The following is a 21,772-nucleotide window of genomic DNA, read 5'->3' on the forward strand; positions in this document are numbered from 1 at the left end:
AATCTAGGTATGAAGCAACTATAAGACCCCCTAGAAATAATCTTATTACTTAGAAACCATCCATATTGTCACCTTCAATATGTCAATTATTACTTCTTAGAATACTTGTTTCATTTAGATACAAGGATTAATCTCTGGGGAGTAACCTTAATTGTCTAAAAATAAAAGTGCCTCTGGTAATGAATAATTTGAACATGACTTGAAGAAAAGCAATATAAGGAATGTGAATCATCAGGTTTTTTTTTTTAATAGAATATACAAAGATAGATAAAATATATCTATTACATAGTTATCTGGGATTTGTTACTAGCATTGTATTACCACATATTTCTATATACACATTCACATAAACCCTTAGGTTGTAATGTAAATGATAATTTTGTCTATTTGATGGTCAAAGGGTATATTAGCACCTAACATTAGAATCTGGGGTTATCATTGGGTGACACATACTTTGAAGTTATCCCAAAATAGCGCCTGGATGGCTCAGTGGGTTAAAGCCTCTGCCTTTGCCTCTGGTCATGATCCCAGGGTCCTGGGATCAAGCCCCACATCAGGTTCTCTTCTTGGCGGGGAGCCTGCTTCCTCCTCTCTCTCTCTCTCTCTCTCTCTCTCTCTCTCTCTCTCTCTCTGCCTGCCTCTCTGCCTACTTGTGATCTCTGTTAAATAAATAAATAAAATCTTTAAAAAATAAAAAATAAAAATAAATAAAATTATCCCAAAATAGTAACACCTAAGTTTATAAACATGGTCATAAATGTTTCTAAAAATGATATAGTCATATTTGCAACTATGTTTTTCATTAATGATGCAAAGCTAAAATCTTCACAGTTTATTAACAGCAAATGATAGAATTTGTCCCCAGTAGATTTATAGTCCAAATTAAGCATCCTGAAGTACAGAAAAGGTACATCTAAAAGTATTCATTTTTTTTAACCTGTCTCCTAAACTTTCAGAGACTTTGTAATTGTACTGAAAGAACTTCATAGATAAGATAATCTTGAGACCAGAAAGGGAAGTTTGTGATGCTTGTGGCTTATGTAAGAAACAACATAAAACATTTTTCAGTATTCTAGATGTGTCAATGACTTGAGGCTATAAATCTCAACAAAAGAAGCAACTCAATGCTTTAGAATTATAGTGGATAAGAAGAAAATGATGTAAGCAATAAAGAGGATGGCTAAACACTTGAAAGAATTATAAATCTCTGCTATCCAATAGAAGATTATTAAAAATAATTTTAGAATGGATAGTCATATTGGCTAGACTTTTAAATTTACTAGAGGACTGCAAACTTAAGAGAACTTTTTAGGGTTCAAAAATGTAGCTTTCTAAGAGATGAATGTGAATTTTTTTAATCAGTGAAAGCAAAAAGTTTTTTTAAATCATATTGGTAAGAATTTATTTATGATGCAGACAACTAAGAGAAGTCAAAAATGGTGATAAGATTTTATATGTCTGAAATAGGGTGAGTGAAATTGGAAAGTAGGTCTTAAAAAATCCATAGTGTCTTTGTGTTTAGACTTAGAATTCTCTGGCTCTTAACTTTGGTTTAAAGATATTAGCTAACTCGCCAAAGTTTTATTTTCTTACAAATATTTAGTTGTTTTTTTCTTTAAGATTTTATTTATGTATTTGACAGAGACACAGCGAGAGAGGGAAGTAGGAGGGAGAAACAGGCTTCCCACTGAGCAGGGAGCCCAGTGTGGGGATGTGGGGCTCGAATCCAGGACCCTGGGATCATGACCTGTGCCAAAGGCAGACACTTAACAACTGAGCGACCCAGGCACCCTAGTTGTTTGTTTTGTCTTTTAAATAATTTTCTTTCTTTGTGGAAGTTGAGTTTTACCAAGGAATATGGGTACTAAATAATGTTTCTTTTTTACTATAGGTAAAACTTCAGTGAAGAAGCTGACAAAAAAGGTAAGCAATGTGTGTGGGAGAGTTCTTTCTTCCTTTCTGTTTTTTGGTGACATAGAAAATGAACTTTTATAAGTTAAAATTTAAAAATTTCAATGTGTATTCAAAGGATATCGAGGATATACTGGCAGGAATCCAACCAGCTCGTTGTGGATCAACCTTTTTTAGAGACCTTGGTGATAAAGGTAATTTTGATTTGTTAAATTTCTACTTGTTTCATCTAACCAGAGTATTGTTAAGGGGTTGTTGTGAAGTCTGCAACTGTATGGTAGAGAGCCAATGTAGAAAATGCCATGTTCTTTTTAATAGATTTTTAATGCCAAGTTCTTTAATAGATATTTTTAAATCATAATAAAACGTTCATTGAGGGGTGCCTGGGTGGCTCAGTCATTAAGCGTCTGCCTTCGGCTCAGGTCACGATCCCAGGGTCCTGGGTTCGAGCCCCACATCGGGCTGCCTGCCTGCTTCTCCTTCTCCCATTCCCTCTGCTTGTGTTCCCTCTCTTGCTGTGTTTCTCTCTGTCAAATAAATAAAATAAAATAAAATAAAAAAAAACAAACAAAAAAAAAGTTCATTGAGAAATAATTTTCTCAAACTCTCTGAGAGATTACAGCTTAATTATTAAAACATCAATTTTAATTAAAGCTTGGGGAGGAGGAATGTAGCAAGTGAAGGCCTCAGAGAGATCCAGAGGAACACCAGCTTTTAAGGGAGTAGAAGAGGAAGTAGTGCTCGTGAAAGAGACAAGGGCAGAATGACCAGAGAAGTAGAGGAGAATCAGGAGAATGTTATCACAAAAGTCAAGAGGAGAAAGTGTTAGGGAAAGAAAAAAGTAAGTTCAGGCCACTTGAGAGACATGGGTGTGAGCAAGGAGATTTAAAGGTCAGTAGCTGAGGGTGGAGATAGAAGGCCAGAGGAATGTTGTTTAATGTTAAATGAAGATACTTGAGCACATTTCTTATCGATGAGAGGGAAACATATATAATAAAATGTTAGATGAAGATACTTGAGCATATATCTTATTGATGAGAGGGAAACATACATAATATATTATATATAATATAGCAATATAATTATATAATACCTAATAAGATATAAGAGAAAGGAAGTGTGAATGGGAGAGAATCCTAGAAAATGTGAGAAAAGGGATCACATCAAAAATGGAAGGATCAGCATTCCACAGGGTGCATAGCTTTTTTCATTTTATCAGTAGGAAAGGATGAACAGGTGGGTAATTTAATGCAGGCATTTGCAAATTTAGTGGCAGGAAGTAAAAGCAGGTTGTTCTGGATAGGTTTTATTTTTTTTATAAAGTAGGACATATGGAGAAAGAAGGTTTGAAGTAGCTTCTGTGGTTAGGAAAGAGACCAGACCAGAGAAACATAGAGTTCTGGGAAACCTGAAGGGATCAGAAGATAGTGTAGGTCATGAAAGAAAAGTCACCAGTCAGTGCAATTGTGTGATGATCTTCCTGCAGGCTACATGTAGGAACAGAAATGTTGGACATTTGTACTGGATTTAGGATTTTGCTGAGCAAATGGGTGGAAGAAGAGTCACAGACAGGGGGTAAGGCTGTTGAGGGCAAGAGGGGTTTTTAGTAATGAGCCATGGAATCTAAGCAAGATAATGGAGAATAAAGTAGAATAGTAAAAGAAAGTAAAAGGGAGATGAAAAGAAGAAAGTGGGGCAGTCAAGAGGGAGCTGCCAGTGAGGTTGAAGAATAGGTATAGTAGGAGTCCAAGAGTAGAAAAGAACTTGCAGTCATAAAGTGTTTAGATTTATCATTTCACAGATGAAACGGTTCCAGCAGATTTCAGGGTTCTAGGTGTGGTCCTGGAATTAGATGACTAAAGCAGAAGTAGATTGCAAAGTTAACATAGTGAAAGTTCTCAAGGATCTGAGAGAGAGGGTATTTTCAGAGAGAAGGACAGTGAATCAAGTACTAAAGTCTTCAGGGACTAAAAGATGATGAGAGGGAACTTAGGTAGATGACCACTAAGAAGAAAAATAAAAGGTGGCCTGGCTGGATGGAATTAACCTCAAAGACACAAAGTTTTTATAAGAGGTTAGAAGGGAAAAGGTCTGGAATTAGCACTGAGGTAGAAAAAAATAAATAACCTCCATTTTAGAAGTCTGCAGAGGTACCAGTACCCTTAGTAGAGAGATCCAGATTTTGGATAAGGCAAGACTGCACATGCAGTAAATAGATTAAAGATGTGTACTGTGGAAAGAGAATTTCAGAGAGCACGGTAGGAAAGCTTGGGTAGAAGTAGAGAAGTAGGAGATTGGTTGAATCAGGAAAGATGAAGCATACACCAGCATGCAGATGTATAAACAAAGAGAATAGATACTATTTTGGAAAGGGTGATGAGGCTGTTGAGAATGGTAGGACATAAGCCAGAGAGGTACACAGAGCCTAAATCATACATCCCTTTACAGGACGTATTAAAGAGTTTAGACCTTGGGGCGCCTGGGTGGCTCAGTGGGTTGGGCCGCTGCCTTCGGCTCAGGTCATGATCTCAGAGTCCTGGGATCGAGCCCCACATCGGGCTCTCTGCTCGGCGGGGAGCCTGCTTCCTCCTCTCTCTCTGCCTGCCTCTCTGCCTGCTTGTGATCTCTCTGTCAAATAAATAAATAAAATCTTTAAAAAAAAAAAAAAGAATTTAGACCTTATCCTAAGAAGAGTAGATTGCCATTAAAAAATGAGAAAGTGACAAATCAGATGAGAACAGTCACTCTAGCAGCTGGGTGGTGAATGGATTGAGGAGGAAGCAAAAGAAACAAGAGGTTTTGCATTAACAGCAAGGGGTTATATGCTAGAGAAGAGGTAGTAAAAATGGAGAGAAGAGTATAGATTTTATAGGTATTTTGGTGATAGAATTGGTAGGACTTAATGACTGATTGGATATGAGAGGGGACAAAGAAAACAGAATCGTGTATGGTGCCCAAGTTTCTGGTTTGATCAGCAAGCTGAATGTGCCATTCACCAAGACACATGGGTCATAGGGAAAGGACTAAGTGTGGGGAGGGAAGGGCGAGGAATGAGTCCAGTTTAGGACATACTGAGTTCAGATTTAAGAATATTCCGACACACAGCAAAGGAAACAGTCAACAAAACAAAGAGGCAACCCACGGAATGGGAGAAGATATTCGCAAATGACAATACGACAAAGGGCTTATATCCAGGATTATAAAGAACTCAAACTCAACACACACAAAACAGATAATCATATCAAAAAATGGGCAGAAGACATGAACAGACACTTCTCCAAAGAAGACATAGAAATGGTTAACAGACACATGAAAAAATGTTCATTATCACTAACCATCAGGGAGAGTCAAATCAAAACCACATTGAGATACCACCTTACACCAGTTAGAATGGCCCAAATTAACAAGACAATAAACAGCGTGTGTTGGAGAGGATGTGGAGAAAGGGCAACCCTCTTACACTGTTGGTGGGAATGCAAGTTGGTACATCCACTTTGGAAAACAGTGTGGAGATTCCTTAAGAAATTAAAAACAGAGCTTCCCTATGACCCTGCAATTGCACTACTGGGTATTTACCCCAAAGATACAGATGTAGTGAAAAGAAGAGCCATCTGTACCCCAATGTTCATAGCAGCAATGGCCACAGTCACCAAACTGTGGAAAGACCCAAGATGCCCTTCAACGGACGAATGGATAAGGAAGATGTGGTCCATATACACTGTGGAGTATTAAGCCTCCATAAGAAAGGATGAATAACCAACTTTTGTATCAACATGGATGGGACAGGAAGAGATTATGCTGAGTGAAATAAGTCAAGCAGAGAGAGTCAATTATCATATGGTTTCACTTATTTGTGGAGCATAAGAAATAACACAGAGGACTTGGGGAGATGGAGAGGAGAAGGGAGTTGGGGGAAATTGGAGAGGGAGACGAACCATGAGAGACTATGGACTCTGAAAAACAATCTGAGGGTTTTGGAGGGGCTGGGGGTGGGAGGTTTGATGAGCCTGCTGGAGGGTATTATGGAGGGCACGTGTTGCATGGAGCACTGGGTGTGGTACATAAACAATGAATTCTGGAACACTGAAAAAGAAATTTAAAAAATAAATAAAAATAGAAAAAAAAAGAATATTCAGACATCTAGGGATGCCTGGGTGGCTTGGTCAGTTGGTTGTCTGCCTTTGGCTCAGGTCATGACCCCATGGCCTTAGGATTGAGCCCCTCATTGGGGTCCTTGCTCAGCAGGGGTGTCTGCTTCTCCCTCTCTCTCTCCGCCCCTGCTTGTGCTTGCTCTCTCTCTCAAATAAATAAATAAAATGTTAAAAGAAAAAAAAAAAAGAATTGTCAGCCATAAATGACCCCTGAAGCCGCTGTTGCAGATGCAACCATACAGGAAGCACTTAGGAGAGAAGAGGCCCTGAGATAAAAGTTCAGTTTAAGGGGCGCCTGGGTGGCTCAGTGGGTTAAAGCCTCTGCCTTCAGCTCAGGTCATGATCCCAGGGTCTTGGGATCGAGCCCCACATCGGACTATCTGCTCCGTGGAGAGCCTGCTTCCTCCTCTCTCTGCCTGCCTCCCTGCCTACTTGTGATCGCTCTGTCAAATAAACAAAATCTTTTTTAAAAGAAATTTTTAAAATAATATTTAAAAAAAAACAGCTCAGTTTAAAGAACGCACAGAAAAAGAGAGGGCCCCTTTATAAGGCTTGAGAAGGAGTGGTCAGTCAGGGACTCACCCACGGGAGTGACCTCACCAGTGCGGTGCTGTAAGTACTTCCTTCCAAAACAAATGTACATGATCAATAACAATTTTAACAGCTACAAATACTTACTAAAGGTTTCCTATGTATCAGATACTATACTGACCTTCTTACATGTATTACTACATTTAATCCTCACAACATTCCTTTGAGGAAGCTATCTTCATTTCATACCCCCATTTTATAGCTGGGTTAACTGAGGCACAAAGGGGTTAAGTAACCTGCCCAAAGTCATATACAGGTAGTAAAATCAATTTACAAATAGCATTTAGTGGAAGAAGAGTTAAGAGGGCAGAGTAGTATGCTTGCCTTGTCCCATGAACACAGCCAGATAAATACAGATCACTCTGAACATCCAAGAAACTGATCTGAGGACTGAGAGAACAAACTGCACAAACTGGAGGAAGAAAAGAGGCCACAGCATGGAAGGTAGGCAATACAGCGACATGATTTGGGGAAGAAAAGAATCGCAGGTGCTGCAGGGGGCAGGGAGCCCTGATCTTGGGTGGGATGGTAGTGCACACGAGAGCAAACAGGAGCCATGCAGGGGATTGCACAAGAAAAGTGCTTCCCCAGCACCAATGACTGGGAAAATGAGGGGCTGATTGTTAGACGTTTTTACAAGCAGCAGAGCTCAAGGACTGAAGTTTTAAAAGTCACTTGAGCCTGGCAGGCATATTGGTGCTCCTGTGAAGGAAGAGGGCAGAGGCCCAGGACCAGACAACGTGGTCTAAGGATCCCCTGGGTCACACTGGCAGAGACAGTTCCCCTTCTTAGAGTTTGGGAGAGACAGCACTGCTTCTCAGGGGACGAAAGAACTGGCAGGTGCCATTGAGCTGCCCCACTCATTAGCATAGAAGCAGAAGCACCTGCTCAGGGCAGCTAACCTGGATGCTTACTTTTTGTTATGCTTTACCATAAACTCCAAGCCTCTGTGTATTTGTGTGACTGCCCTTCTGGGACAACAAACCCACACCAGCCACAATGCAGCAAGACCCTTCCCCAGAGGATCAGTGTGGGTCCATGCCATACCTGGTCCCTAAAATTTGGAGTTTTGAAACCCAGACAGTCTTCTGAGATACAACACAGGAGCACTGTGCTGCCAGGTGGGCAGGCAGCTCAGACACAGACAGGATGAAGGCAGGGATCTGAAGAATGTCTGGGACACACAAGAAGAGACTGATAACTTTTCTGTGAGGGTTTCCTGAATAGTGGTGGGCACAAACTCCCCTCTCCACTGCCCATCAGCACAGTCCGACTTCAGTGAGCAACACAGTGCCCACAGTGAAGGCTTGAGCCGCTTACACCAAGCTCCAAGCGCTCTTCAGGTGCTTTTTTACTAAGACAAGTGTGCCTGAGAGCCAGAGTAGCAGTGGGCCCCCTCCTCCAGAGGACCAGCACAAACCCACCACACACACACCAAGTCGGCTGACCATAGAAGGCTGCAAAGCTTCAGCTCTAGTGGAAACAGGATCTAGCCTCTTTTAACAAGCGGACCAAAACACACCTAGTTAAAATTTGCTACACAGTAGACAAAGTCCAAACACTCCTCAGAGCAGCAAAGAGAAACTGCATAGGACTGACCTGAGGGAAAGATAAGCCAAAACCCAAAAGCATAGTGCACACAGCATACACCAGAGACACTTCCCAAGGTGCCAGGCCCTGGACAGTGTACAATGTCTTAATATAGCCATTAGTCTCAGAAGCAGGGAACATAATAGGCTTTGCCAGCACACAGAAGACAGAGACCTAGACAAAATGCCAAGATGGAGGAATTCATTCCAAAAGAAAGAAAAAGAAAAGGTCACGGCCAGGAATCTTACTGAAACGGATCTAAGTAAGATGCCTGAACCAGAACTTAAAACAATTGTAAGGATACTAGCTGGGCTTGATAAAAGCATAAACAACACCAGGGAGTCCCTTACTACAGAGATAAAAAACCTAAAAACTAGTCAGGTCAAAATAAAAAATGCTGTAACTGAGATGCAAAACCAACTGAATGTAATGACCACAATGATGGAAGAAGCAGAAGAATGAATAAGTGATAAAAGAAAATAAAATTATGTAAAATAATGAAGCTGAAAAGAAGAGGGAAAGAAAAATATTGGATCACAAATGTAGACTTAGGAAACTCTGCGACTTCATAAAGCATAATAATATTTGTATCATAGGAGTCCCAGAAGAAGAAAAGAAGGAAGGGGGGCAAAGGGTTTCTTTGAGGAACTTAGAGCTGAAAAGTTCCCAAATCTGGGGAAGGAAACAGGCATCCAGATCCAGGAGGCACAGAGAACCCTCATCAAAATCAACAAAAGCAAGCCAGTGCCAAGACATCTTAGTAAAATTTATAAAATCCACAGATAAGGTAAACATCCTGAGAGCAGCAAGGGAAAAGAAATCCCTAATTTACTAAGCATGACAGATAAATTTAGCAGCGAACTTACCACAGAAACTTGGCACACTGTGGGCACCTGGGTGGCTCAGTCAGTCATCTACCTTTGGCTCAAGTCATAATCCCAGGGTCGTCAGATCAAGCCCCACGTCAAGTTCCCTGTTCATCTAGGAGTCTGCTTCTCCAGCTCCCTCCGACCCCCCCATCTGTGCTTTCATGTACACACTCGCACTCTCTCTCTCTCTCGCTCTCACTCTCTTTCTCTTCCAAATAAATAAAATCTTTAGGGGGGAAAAAAAAATTTGGCAGGCCAGCAAGGGACTGACATGATATATTCAACATGTTGAATGAGAAAAATATGCAGCCAGGAGTATTTTATCCAGCAAGACTGTCATTCAAAATAAGAGAGATAGTTTCCCAGACAAACAAAAACTAAAGGAGTTTGTGACCACTAAACCAGCCCTACAAGAAATATTAAAGGGGACTCGTTGAGTGGGAAAGAAAGACAAAAAGCAACGAAGACTAGAAAGGAACAGAGAAAATCTCCAGAAACAACTTTACAGGTAATACAGTGGCACTAAATTTATATCTATCAATAATCACTCTGAATGTAAATGGACTTAAATGCTCCAATCAAAAGACATATGGTGACTGAATGAGTAAAAAACATAAGAACCATCTATACGCTGCCTACAAGAGACTCACTCTAGACCTAAAGACACCTACAGACTGAAAGGGAAGGGATGAGAACCATTTATGCTAATGGATGTCAAAAGAAATGGGTGTATTATATCAGACAAACTAGATTTTTTTTTAAGATTTTATTTATTTGACAGACACAAATCACAAGTAGGCAGAGAGGCAGGCAGAGAGAGAGGGGGAAGCAGGCTCCCTGCTGAGTATAAGCCCGATGTGGGGCTCAATCTCAGGACCCTGGGATCATGACCTGAGCCGAAGGCAGAGGCTTTAACCCACTGAGCCACCCAGGCGCCCTGAGACAAACTAGATTTTAAACCAAAGATTGTAACAAGAGACAAAGGGCACTATATCATAATAAAACAGTCTATCCAACAAGAACATCTAACAATTGTAAATATTTATGCCCCTAACTTGGGAGATATAAATCAATTAATAATAAAAAAACTCATTGATAATAATACAGTAACAGTAGGGAACTTTAATATCCCACTTTCTGCAGTGGACACATCATCTAAGTAGAAAATCAACAAGAAAACAATGGCTTTGGATGACACAGTGGACCAGATGGACTTAACAGATATATTCAGAACATTTCATCCTAAAGCAGCAGAATACACATTCTTGTCAAGTACACATGGAACATTTTTCCAAAATAGATCACAGGCTAGGTCACAAATCAGGCCTCAACAAATTTAAAAAAAAAAGATTGCGATCATACCATGCATATTTTTTTACCACAACTCTTACGAAACTTAAAATCAACCACAAGAAAAAATTTGGAAAGACCACAAATACAGGAGGTTAAAGAACACCCTACAAAGAATTAATGGGTTAACCAGGAAATTAAAGAAGAAATTAAAAAAAAAAAAAGTGGAAGGAAATGAAAATGAAAACACAACAGTCCAAAACCTTTGAGATGTAGCAAAAGCAGTCATAAGAGGGAAATATATAGCAATACAAGCCTACCTCAAGAAGCAAAAAAAAAAAATCTCAAATACACAACTTAATGTTATACCTAAAGGAGTTAGAAAAGGAACAGCAAATAAAGCCTAAAGCCAGCACAAGGGAAATAATAAAGATTAGAGCAGAAATAAATGATATAGAAACAAAAAAGAACAACAGCAAAAAATAGTAAAATGGATCAATTAAACTAGGAGCTGGTTCTCTGAAAGAATTAATAAAATTGATAAACTAGCCAAATTTAACAAAAGAAAAGAAAAAAGACCCAAATGAATAGAATCATGAATGAAAGAGAAGAGCTCACAACCAACATCACAGAAATACAGTTATAAAAGAATATTATGAAAAATTGTGCCAGCAAACTGGGCAATCTGAAAGAAATGGATAAATTCCTAGAAACATACAAACTACTGAAACTGAAACAGGAAGAAATAGAAAATTTGAACAGAAAGAAATTGAGTCAGTAATTGAAAATCTCCCAACAAACAAATGTCCAGGGGCAGATGGCTTCCCAGGGAAATTCTACCAAACATTTAAAGAGTTTATACCTATTTTCCTAAAACTATTCCAAAAAACAGAAATGGAAGGAAAACTTGCATACTCATTCTCTGAGGCCAGCATTACCTTGATTTCAAAAACAAAAACAGCACTAAATAGAATCACAGGCCAATATCCCTGATGAACATGGATACAAAAATTCTCAACAAGATCCTAGATAATAGGATCCAACAATACATTAAAAGGATTACTCACCACAATCAAGTGGGATTTATTCCTGGGCTGCAAGGGTGGTTTAATAGTTGCAAATCAATCAACCATATTAATAATATGCCATATTAATAATACCATATTAATAATAAAAAGAAGATAAGAACCATTTGATCCTTTAAATAACTACAGAAAAGGCATTTGACAAAATACAGCATCCATTCTTGATAAAAACAACAAAGTAGTTATAGATGGAACGTATCTTAACATCATAAAAGCCATGTGTGAAAGACCCACAGCTCATATCATCTTCAATGGGGAAAACCTGAGAGCTTTTCCCCTAAAGTCAGGAACATGACAGAGATGTCCACATTGTTATTTAATATAGTACTGGAAGTCCTAGCCTTAGCAATCAGAAATAAAAGGCATCCAAATCAGCAAGGAGGAAGTCAAACTTTCACTATTTGCAAACAAAATGATTCTCTATGTAGAAAACCTAAAAGACTCAACCAAAAAATTGCTAGAATTGATACACAAATTCAGCAAAGTCACAAGATACAAAATTAATGTACATGCCATTTCTATATACCAATAATGAAGCAGCAGAAAAAGAAATCAGGTGCCTGGGTGGCTCAGTGGGTTAAGCCTCTGCCTTCGGCTCAGGTCATGATCTCAGGGTCCTGGGATCGAGTCCCGAATTGGGCTCTCTGCTCGGCAGGGAGCCTGCTTCCTCCTCTCTCTCTCTGCCTGCCTCTCTGCCTACATGTGATCTCTCTCTGTCAAATAAATAAATAAAATTTAAAAAAAAAAAAGAAGAAATCAAGGAATTGATCCCATTTACAATTGCACCAAAAACCATAAGAGATCTAGGAATAAATGTAACCAAAGAGGTAAAAGATCTGTGCTCTGAAGACTACAGAACACTTAAGAAAGAAATTGAAGAGGACACAAAGAAATGGAAAAACATTCCATGCCCATGTATTGGAAGAACAAGTACTGTAAAAATGTATCCAAAGCAGTCTACACATTTAATAAATCCCTATCAAAATACCACCAGCATTTTTCACAGAGCTAAAACCATCCTAAAATTTGTATGGAACTGCAGAAGACCATGGAATAGCCAAAGCAGTCTTGAAAAAGAAAAGCAAAGCTGAAGGCATCAGAATGTGGGACTTCAAGCCTTATTACAAAGCTATAGTGATCAAAACAGTATGGTACTGGCAAAAAAAAAAAAAAAAACAGACACCCAACCTATGATCAGTGGAACAGAATTGAAAACCCAGAATGGTTCCACAACTGTATGGTCAACTCATCTTCAACAAAGCAGGAAAGAGTATCCAGTGTAAAAAAGTTGGGGTGCCTGGGTGGCTCAGTGGGTTAAGCGTTGGCCTTCAGCTCAGGTCATGATCTCAGGGTCCTGGGATCGAGCCCCGCATCAGGCTCTATACTCAGCAGGGAGACTGCTTCTCCCTTTCTCTCTGCCTGCCTCTCTGCCTACTTGTGATCTCTTGCTGTCCAATAAATAAATAAAATCTTAAAAAAAAAAAAACAACTAAAAAGTCTCTTCAACAAATAGTATTGGGAAAAATGGATAGCCACATGTAGAAGAATAAAACTGAACCACTTTCTTATACCATACACAAAAATTCAAAGTGGATGAAAGACCTACCTGTGAGACAGGAAGCCATCAAAATCCTAGAGAACACAGACAGCAACCTCTTTGACATCAGTTGTAGCCAGCTTCTTATAGACATATCTCTGGAGGCAAGGGAAACAAAAGCAAAAATGAACTCCTTGGACCTCATCAAGATAAAAAGCTTCTGCTCAGTGAAGGAAGCTGTCAACAAAACTTAAAGGAAACCTACTGAATGGGAGAAGATATTTGTAAATGACATAGCTGATAAAGGATTAGTATCCAAAATCTATAAGGAACTTACCAAACTCAACACCCAAAAAACAAATAATCCATTTAAGAAATGGGCAAAAGACATGAATAGACACCTTTCCAAAGAAGACATCCACATGGCTAACAGACACATGAAAAGATGTTCAACATCACTCATCATCAGGGAAATACAAATCAAAACCATGATGTGATACCACTTTGCACCTGTCAGAATGGCTAAAATTAACAAAACAGGAAACAAGATGTTGGCAAGGATGAGTAGTAATCGAAATCCTCTTACACTGTTGGTGGGAATGCAGTTGGTACAGCCACTCTGGAGAACAGTATGGAGGTTCCTCAAAAAGTTAAAAATAGAACTACCCTATGATTCAGCAATTGCAGTACTAGGTATTTACCTAAAGGATGCAAACATACTGATTTGAAAGGGCACAGGCACCCTAATGTTTATAGCAGCACTGTCAACAATAGCCAAAGTATGGAAAGAGCTCAAATGTCCATCAACTGATGAATAGGTAAAGAAAAGGTGGTGTGTATACACACACACACACACACACACACACACACAGGAATATTACTCAGCCGTCAAAAATGAAATCTTGCCATTTGCAATAGCATGGATAGAGCTACAGTGTATTATGCCAAGTGAAATAATAAGTCAGACAAAGATAAATACCATATGGTTTCACTCATCTATGGAGTTTAAGAAACAAAACAGATGAATTAGGGGATGGAGACAAACCATGAGACTCTTAACTATAGAGAACAAACTGAGGGTTGCTGGAGGGGAGGTGGGCAGGGGATGGGTTTAATGGGCAATGGGCCACTTGTGATAAGCACAGGGTGTTACATTAAGTGTTGAATCACTAAATTCTCCTCCTGAGACAGTATTACACTATGTGTTAACAAACTACAGTGTAAATAAAAATTGATACTAGATAGATAGCATTTAGCTCTGCTGTCTTATCTATTTAAGCTGAATTTCATTTCAGTAAGTGTCAATGGAATATATTTAAATATGCTCATACAAATAGCTGGGGGACCTCTACTCGTCCTTTTTATATAAGGACAAGTCTGTGACAAGTAGAGCAATTCTCACCTGAAGTGATAATGTTCTCTCCTGTTGTCTGAAGGAGTTGGAGAATTAAGCAGCAAATGTAATTTCCAAATCAGTGGTTCATGAATACAGAAGACTTGTGACCATTAGCTCAAGAGATTTACGATGTTTTTTTATCAACATTTGTTTTTACCTTGTTTTTGTATGTAAACATTAGTTTTAAAATGAGAATAAGTATATCATATAACACTCTGTATAGAAAGAAAACAAAATACGACAAAAAAGGAGTAACATTGGCACCCAAGTCAATGAAATCAGTAGCAATCAAACTGTTACCAAATTATTATTAGTATCAATTCCTACTCTCACTTCAGTGAGTTAATATATAGTGGACTACATAAACTTGAATTATATTCTACAAGTATTAGTTCCTTATACTAAACTGCCTATCTTTATGCCACTCCATCCCACCCCTTACCTGATTCCTTCCAGTCAGCACCAGAACATCCTTATGCACTTAAAGAAATTAAAAATCTCCTTACCTTTTAAGTGGAAGTTTACTGGGAAGTAGTCTCTGAGTAGTGAATAAGAGGGTATGTTCTAGATCAGCAGACTTAAATTCTAATTTTTCCTGGTTTTATGACCAAGAAGTTTCTTAGTCTCTTTCATCCCCACTTTAAAACAAGATAGTAGGGCACCTGTGTGGCTCAATTGGTTAATCGTCTGCCTTTAGCTCAGGTCATTGATCCCAGAATCCCGGGATCAAGTTCCTCAGCATCAGACTCCCTGCTGGGCCGGGAGTCTGCTTCTCCTTCTCCCTCTGCCCCTGCCCTTTGATGATGCTTTTTCTCAAAACAAATAAAATCTTTTAAAAATATTAAAGATAAAACAAGGTAGTAATGCCTGCCTTTATGGGATTGTTGAAAGGATATAATAAAATAAGGTGTCTTCAATGTTTATAGTATCTGCTTAAACAGATTAGGAGCATGGGCTTTAAGCTGAGTTTGCATACCCAGCTCCGTTAGTTATCTATGTGATCTTGGGCCAGTTAGTCTCTGTTACCTTACTATGTGTCTGACATGCTGGAAATTTATAACTGAAAATAGTAACATTATTTTAATTGCTGTATGTTTTTTAAGATTTTACTATTAACTGAATCTTGGCCTCTTATTAGTGAGCTTATAAATTAAAATAAATAATGCCTTTTAAATCATAGTTAATACAGATTTTAGGAAAGTGTCATTAATTTGGTGCTTCAGAGAAGATTTTAGGAATACTATTTAAATCCACAATACTGATATTTAACTCAAAGCTCCGGCTTTAAAAAAAAAAAAAAAAAGAAGGAAGGAAAGAAAAAAGATCTGGCTTTGAGGTATCCTTTCATGATAAATACTTTCTGAACACATTTTAGGATTTGAACAAAAATGCTGTATTTACCAGTTGTGAAAACTTGAGTGATGTCTGGCTAAAACCTCAGTTATTTTATATTTGATTGTTTTTTTTTTCCCTTGTAGGATGAAAGGGTGGGGAGAATTCTAGGGGAATTTTGACCTTGTGGCAGAATATTAGAATTAGGAGTAGGTTAATTCAGCATTTTTTATAAATCATTAATATAAATATGTAATTTTAGGAATTATATTAAAAGTTATTTTTAAGGTGAATTCATAAAGTAAAAACTGAAGAGGAAGTTTAGATTATTTTAAGAGAAAAATATCTAAGATATAAGAGATTAATCTGTAATACTTTTAAAAAGAGACTTATTTTCAAGGACCTTAGAAGCACCCTTCATTTCTGAAAAGAATTACCTCCACAAGCCTCATTCCCCTGCATTAACCTTCCACACTATAAGGAGTGCCTTAAATGCCAGCACCTGCCAACTTCCTGCTCATCAGCTGTCCTACTCTGTGAAAGTCATCTCTGAAACCACCAGAGATCTTGTTCTTTCTCATTTTTTGCATTTTGTTTTACTGTACTGTTTCTTATATTTTCTAGTTAAACCATAAATTCTCTAAGATGATAAATCTCTGTGGCCATTTGCATAGCACGTTGCCTAAAATGTTCTCTAGCACATAACAGGTACTCATCTAAAATTGCATTACATGCAATTAATGTTATGAACACATAACATGTTAATGTTATTAACATTAATGTTAACATGAACACACTAATTATAATTATTCTGATCTATTTCAGCAAGTCTCTTGAGTTTTTTTTCATTATGTAATTTGAGTTAGCTTTTCTGTGAATTGAAAGTACAATGACAACGTGTTTTTTAAAAATATTTTCCAATTAAATCTTTTCAGTGATATGGGATGTCTGGGTGGCTCAGTTGGTTAAGCGTCTGTCTTTGGCTCAGGTTATGATCCTAGGGTGCTGGGATTGAGTGCCACATTGGGCTCCTTGCTCAGCGGGACTTGCTCCCTCTCCCTCTGACTGCCACTCCCCCTGCTTGTGCGTGCTCGCTCACTCTCTCTCTCTGTCTTTGGCAAATAAATAAATAAAATCTTTTTTTTAATTTTTTTTAAAAAATAAGTATTTTCAGTGATTTATATTGATCTTCTTCCCAGTTAAGATTAATTGGTATTATTTTATCAATAAGATTAAATCCAGCTAAGCAGTAATGCTTTCATAAATTTTAGAAAGAGTACATCAACTATTTATCAACACCAGAATAAAAACATGGAATTATCAGCAAGTAATTTTATTTTCTTTTTCATTAAGATGCTTCCTTTTGATGTAAAATATTTCTGAAATATACTAGGGGAAACTTCTGCCTCCTAATGAGCGATGTTTTATCAGCTTAGTGTTTAATGACCTGCAACTATAGTATAGAATACTTTTGCTTTTCCTGAACTAGATACAATTTAAATTGAAGTTATTCATTGTATTACCATATTTTATGTAGCATATAGTTATTTCAAAGTACATGACCTATAAAATGCATTAAGTTAATTGAAGTAAATAAACCTGATCTTGGCAGTTTTGAGCCACGACAGTTTTTTAAATTACACTACCCCACCATAGATTACATGAGTGTTTCTTTAATATCATATATTCTCTGTTCACAATCATGAAAATAATTGTTAAAATTAGTAAAATTGATAATGAAGTATATCCTTTGTAGAGAAGAATTTAATGAATTTTAAAGGCATTTTTTTCCTTTACATAAAGCAAAAAGAACATGCCTCCAAATCTACTTCCTCCACATCCTGCAACTATGTCCATCTTCTCCACCTTCACTTTGTTACAGAAGTATTGTTCCCTATGGCAGAAATAGTCCTGCCTCCTTGTATAGGCCCCAGGCTTCTTTTGTTGCCTTCCCAAGACTTCTCCACTCCAGTGTTACTCCCTCCCCTTGCCATATTCTCTTTCTGGGCACTGTATCATTCCTCTCTTTATAATAACATCAACATCTCCCATATTTAAGGAAAGACATTCCTTCTGTGACCCTACATCCAGCTCTCTCCATACTTTGTAATCCCTTTTCATAGTCAAGCTCTTTATTTTGTGTTGTGCTCACTTCCTCACCTCCCAGTCATCCTGCAGCCCATTTCAGTCTGGCACCCATTCTCCAACACCACCACTCTTGTCAAGACCATCACTGACCTTGTTGTCAGATCCAGTGAAGATATTCTGTATTCTTGGCACCCATGACCCCAGCAGTACTAACACTATTACCTGCTCTCACCTCAAACCAGTCTCTTCTTTTGGTTTCTAGGACCCCATACTTCCTTGGTATTGTTTTCTTACCATCCTAGTGGTTTCTTCTCTGTCTCCTTTGGTGAAATTAACCGGAACCACCTCAGTTGGGGAAATCAAACAGGTCATTCTGATGGGGAGAGTTTGAATAAAGGGCTGACTCATCAGTCCTAGCAAGCAGTGAGAAACTATTTATCTCACAGGAGATAATGGAGTTGGAAGGAAGATACAACAAACTAGAGGAAGTGGGAGGTCATCTGGCAAATGAAGGGCGATAATTTTGAGGCCTAAAGTATAATGTGGGAGTTAAGATTTCAAAGAGCAGTAAGAAAATATTCATTTCTTTGGTATAGAGAAGATAGCAAGTGGTGGTAGAGCTTTTAGGTTATAATGGAAGATTTTCTTTATTCCCTTCTTTTGGGTCAAGGAGGGATTTTAAAAGGTTTTGTTCTGGTGCACCTGGGTGGCCCAGTCGGTTAAGCCACTGCCTTCAGCTCAGGTTGTGATCCCAGGTTCCTGGGATCAAGTCCGGCATCGAGCTCCTTGCTCAGCAGGGAGCCTGCTTCTCTCTCTGCCTCTGCCTGCCACTCTGCCTGCTTGTGCTCGTTCGCTCTCTCTCCCTCTCTCTCTCTGACAAATAAATAAATAAAATCTTAAAAAAAAAAAAAAGGTTTGTTCTCTTCTTAAAATTGAGGGCACTGTTCTCTTCATTCAGCCTCTGCTTGCAGCAGCAAGGTTCATGAAGCAGTTTTGCTGTCAGCATATGAGGAATCAGAGAGGCATCTTTGTGAGAGGCATCCAGTCAGGACTCTGTTAGAGTGTGGCCCCTTCTGGAAATCGTGGTTCTGGTTTCTAGGAGCAGCACTGTGACTATGTCTTGACCAGCATCACTGCTTCTCTGCCATAAAATAAATAAATAAATAATAAATAAAAATAAAAAATAAATAAAATAAAAAATAAAAAAAAATAAAAAAAATAAATAAAAGATAAAATAAATGTTTGTTTTCAGAGGATGCTGAGGAGGATTATCAGTAACTTCTTTATTTTAACTTTCAGTTACAGGCACATATATTCTATATGTCTGTTTCTGTCTCTCTTTCTATATATATACCTTTTTAACTGTCAAGAAGATAAATTCACCAGCCTACTCACACATTTTCCTATTGGATAGTACTCTTTCCCTGTTCCTTACATAGCTAGAGAGTTATTTATATTCTCAGAATGAATAGGGGCATTGTACATTTCCAAGATTTCTAAAAGCATTTAAAGTCAGTATTTCTAGATGGCTGGGGGGAGGGCCCTTACTGATGCACTATTAGAAAAATAGAAAGTGGAATCCACAGCAGAAAGTTTGGTATTTTTTCCTCTAGGCAAAGTGCATGAGGTTATTAGTTTGAAAAAGAAAGGAAAGGAGATGATTAGAGAGAAAGGGAGAGAGAGGCTTTAAGAGGAACCAGGAGGAATAACTAACTGCAAGGATAATAATAGAGATAGCATGCATTTCAAAGTCAGTCAGAAGGAATAAATTATTCGTGCTGGGCACCTGCAGGAGGAGAATTTTAAACCTGTCTTTCTACCATACAGGAGCGTATGGAAGAACAGCCTTCATTAATAAAAGGCTGGTAGGGAAATCAGGACTCAAAGTGTGGCTTAACAATGACAGGAAAACTAAGCAGCTGTCAGGGAAATGAGGAACAGCAGGGCTGCATACGTAGGAAAAATTAGAAATGCCATGAAAGGGCAGAGTAAGAACTGCTAGCTCACCACTCTTCCAAATGCTGGTTTCCCTTAACGTGGGGCTCTCCTTGCTTGCTTGTTTTCTACTCTGGCTGGGGTCTCAGTCCTAACCCTTCACATTCTCCATCCCTCGGACACATCTACTGTACCGTGCTATAGCTGGGAAAAGAGCACCTGTCCCTAAGGATGGGAAGTGTCACAGGCCGAACGTGTGGAGCTTCACAATTCCTGTATGCCCTGGAATTTGTAAGTTTCTTTAACACCTACTTTATCTATAAAATAAAGGTAACAGTCTCTATTTCGATGGTTATGGTGGGAATAACATACATAATGCTTTTCCGCCGGGCCTTGATATCAAGTGTCACTAAAAGATCTTTTTATTATTACTAGGCAAATTCATGTGCCACAAGTTCTCTTGGATTCTTTGAAACTACATCCCAGTTCTCTTGGAACATCTCTTTCTGTTGTTGGTTTCTCTTCCTCCTGCGCAATAAGCTTTGATACTCCCTAGGATCTGTCCTTTGCTTACTGTTCTCCTCCTCTTGTTTAGTGCCCTTGTTTAGTATACTGCTGCTGACTCTCAGATCCCCTTCAGTTTCTCCAGCCCAGGATGCTCTCTTCTGAGTTTCAGGGTTCTGTATCCAAACCAGCAGCCAGATCCTGGCTTGTGGGTCTCTGTTTCCTTGAGTTCATCATATCCCAAACTGAACTCACCATCTTCTCCCTAAACCAGCACCTTCTTTTCTTGGTTTCATTTGGTAGTACTGCTTTTCACCCACCTCAACAAAACCCAGGAAATGTCTTTGAACCCTTTCTTTCTTTACCACTTAGTCCTTCAGATGCAGTCAGATAACAAAGTCTTCCTATTTTTGCCTCTTAGGTATTTATTGAATTCATCCTCTCTTTTTCCTACCTCTAGAGAATTTACAGGAAACAGATCAAGAAAAAAATCTTGGGGAGTATCTTAACAACAGTTATTTCTGTTTTTCTGTGAAACTCTGAAATACATAAGTTGAAATGTACATTTCCAGCTTAAAGAAAAGACACTAATATGAACATTATATGGGAGAGATTAAACAGATTCACTTTTTTCACATATACTTCTTTGTTGATATTAATGAAGTCACTTGAAAAAAATATAAAATTTAGCTACATTGGGAGCAGTGTAATATTCCATTTTACCATGTAAAACAACTATCAAAATTTATACCATATGCTAACTAGCAAATAATAGTATATCCTTGAAATAAGAAAATAACTCATCTACCATACATTATTACAAAGAAAAATGTAAATTATAACTATTGTGCATTTTTTGAACTGTACAGAATTCTCAGTATAATATAGTCCTTAAGGATGTACTGATTATAAATTAAAAGATACATTGTAAGATATATAAGTATATTCTTATGATGGATTTGTTAATTTCTCTTTGGGAAACAGAGTTCTCAAAATTGCATTCAGTAGCAAGCCATATTTTAGAATGGTTTCAAATTTAAAATATTTGTAGAGAAGCATACTAAAAGAATTTAGTCCTCTCTTCTAATGGCCTTTCCTTACAGATTCATTAACACATTTTAAATGTAATTATTTAAAATACTTCACCTATTTAACATGCACTTTTAAAACATTGCCATTTAACAGCATTTACTTTACAATTAAATATAAGAAATATATGCATTAAACTGTTTCTCCTACATTCTGAAGTGTCAGTTTTCTTTAAAAGCATTTTCGGAGGGCAGATGCCTAGAATGCTGTTGTAGAACTATATTGTTTATAATCTATCTTGAGAGTATAGGTGCTGTTTTTACATTGTCTCAACTCTGTTTATTCAAGCTTTTTAAGTCAGCATTTCAAAGAATGACACTGGAATTTTCTTTTTCACAAAGTCCCCTTGTAGAGGACATGTACCTGTGTGTAGAGAAGAGTGAGGCCTCCTCTTGGCACCAAGC

At 38.1% G+C, this 21,772-nt stretch overlaps 1 protein-coding gene across 5 annotated transcripts in view; it reads left to right on the plus strand.

The window, feature by feature from the left end:
• The window catches only part of LOC111159887 (mitochondrial calcium uptake 2), a 155,933-nt gene that overhangs the window by 74,533 nt on the left and 59,628 nt on the right, over nt 1-21,772 (plus strand). For all 5 annotated transcript variants that reach the window (XM_022522550.1, XM_022522547.1, XM_022522549.1 and 2 more), the window contains 2 exons: nt 1,892-1,923; nt 2,030-2,105. In XM_022522550.1, coding sequence (XP_022378258.1) covers nt 1,892-1,923; nt 2,030-2,105 — 108 coding nt within the window. The remainder of the gene's footprint in view (nt 1-1,891; nt 1,924-2,029; nt 2,106-21,772) is intronic.

The sequence above is a fragment of the Enhydra lutris genome, unplaced genomic scaffold, assembly GCF_002288905.1.
Source record: "Enhydra lutris kenyoni isolate GAN:26980312 unplaced genomic scaffold, ASM228890v2 scaffoldscaffold71, whole genome shotgun sequence".
NCBI classification, from domain to species: Eukaryota; Metazoa; Chordata; class Mammalia; order Carnivora; family Mustelidae; genus Enhydra; species Enhydra lutris.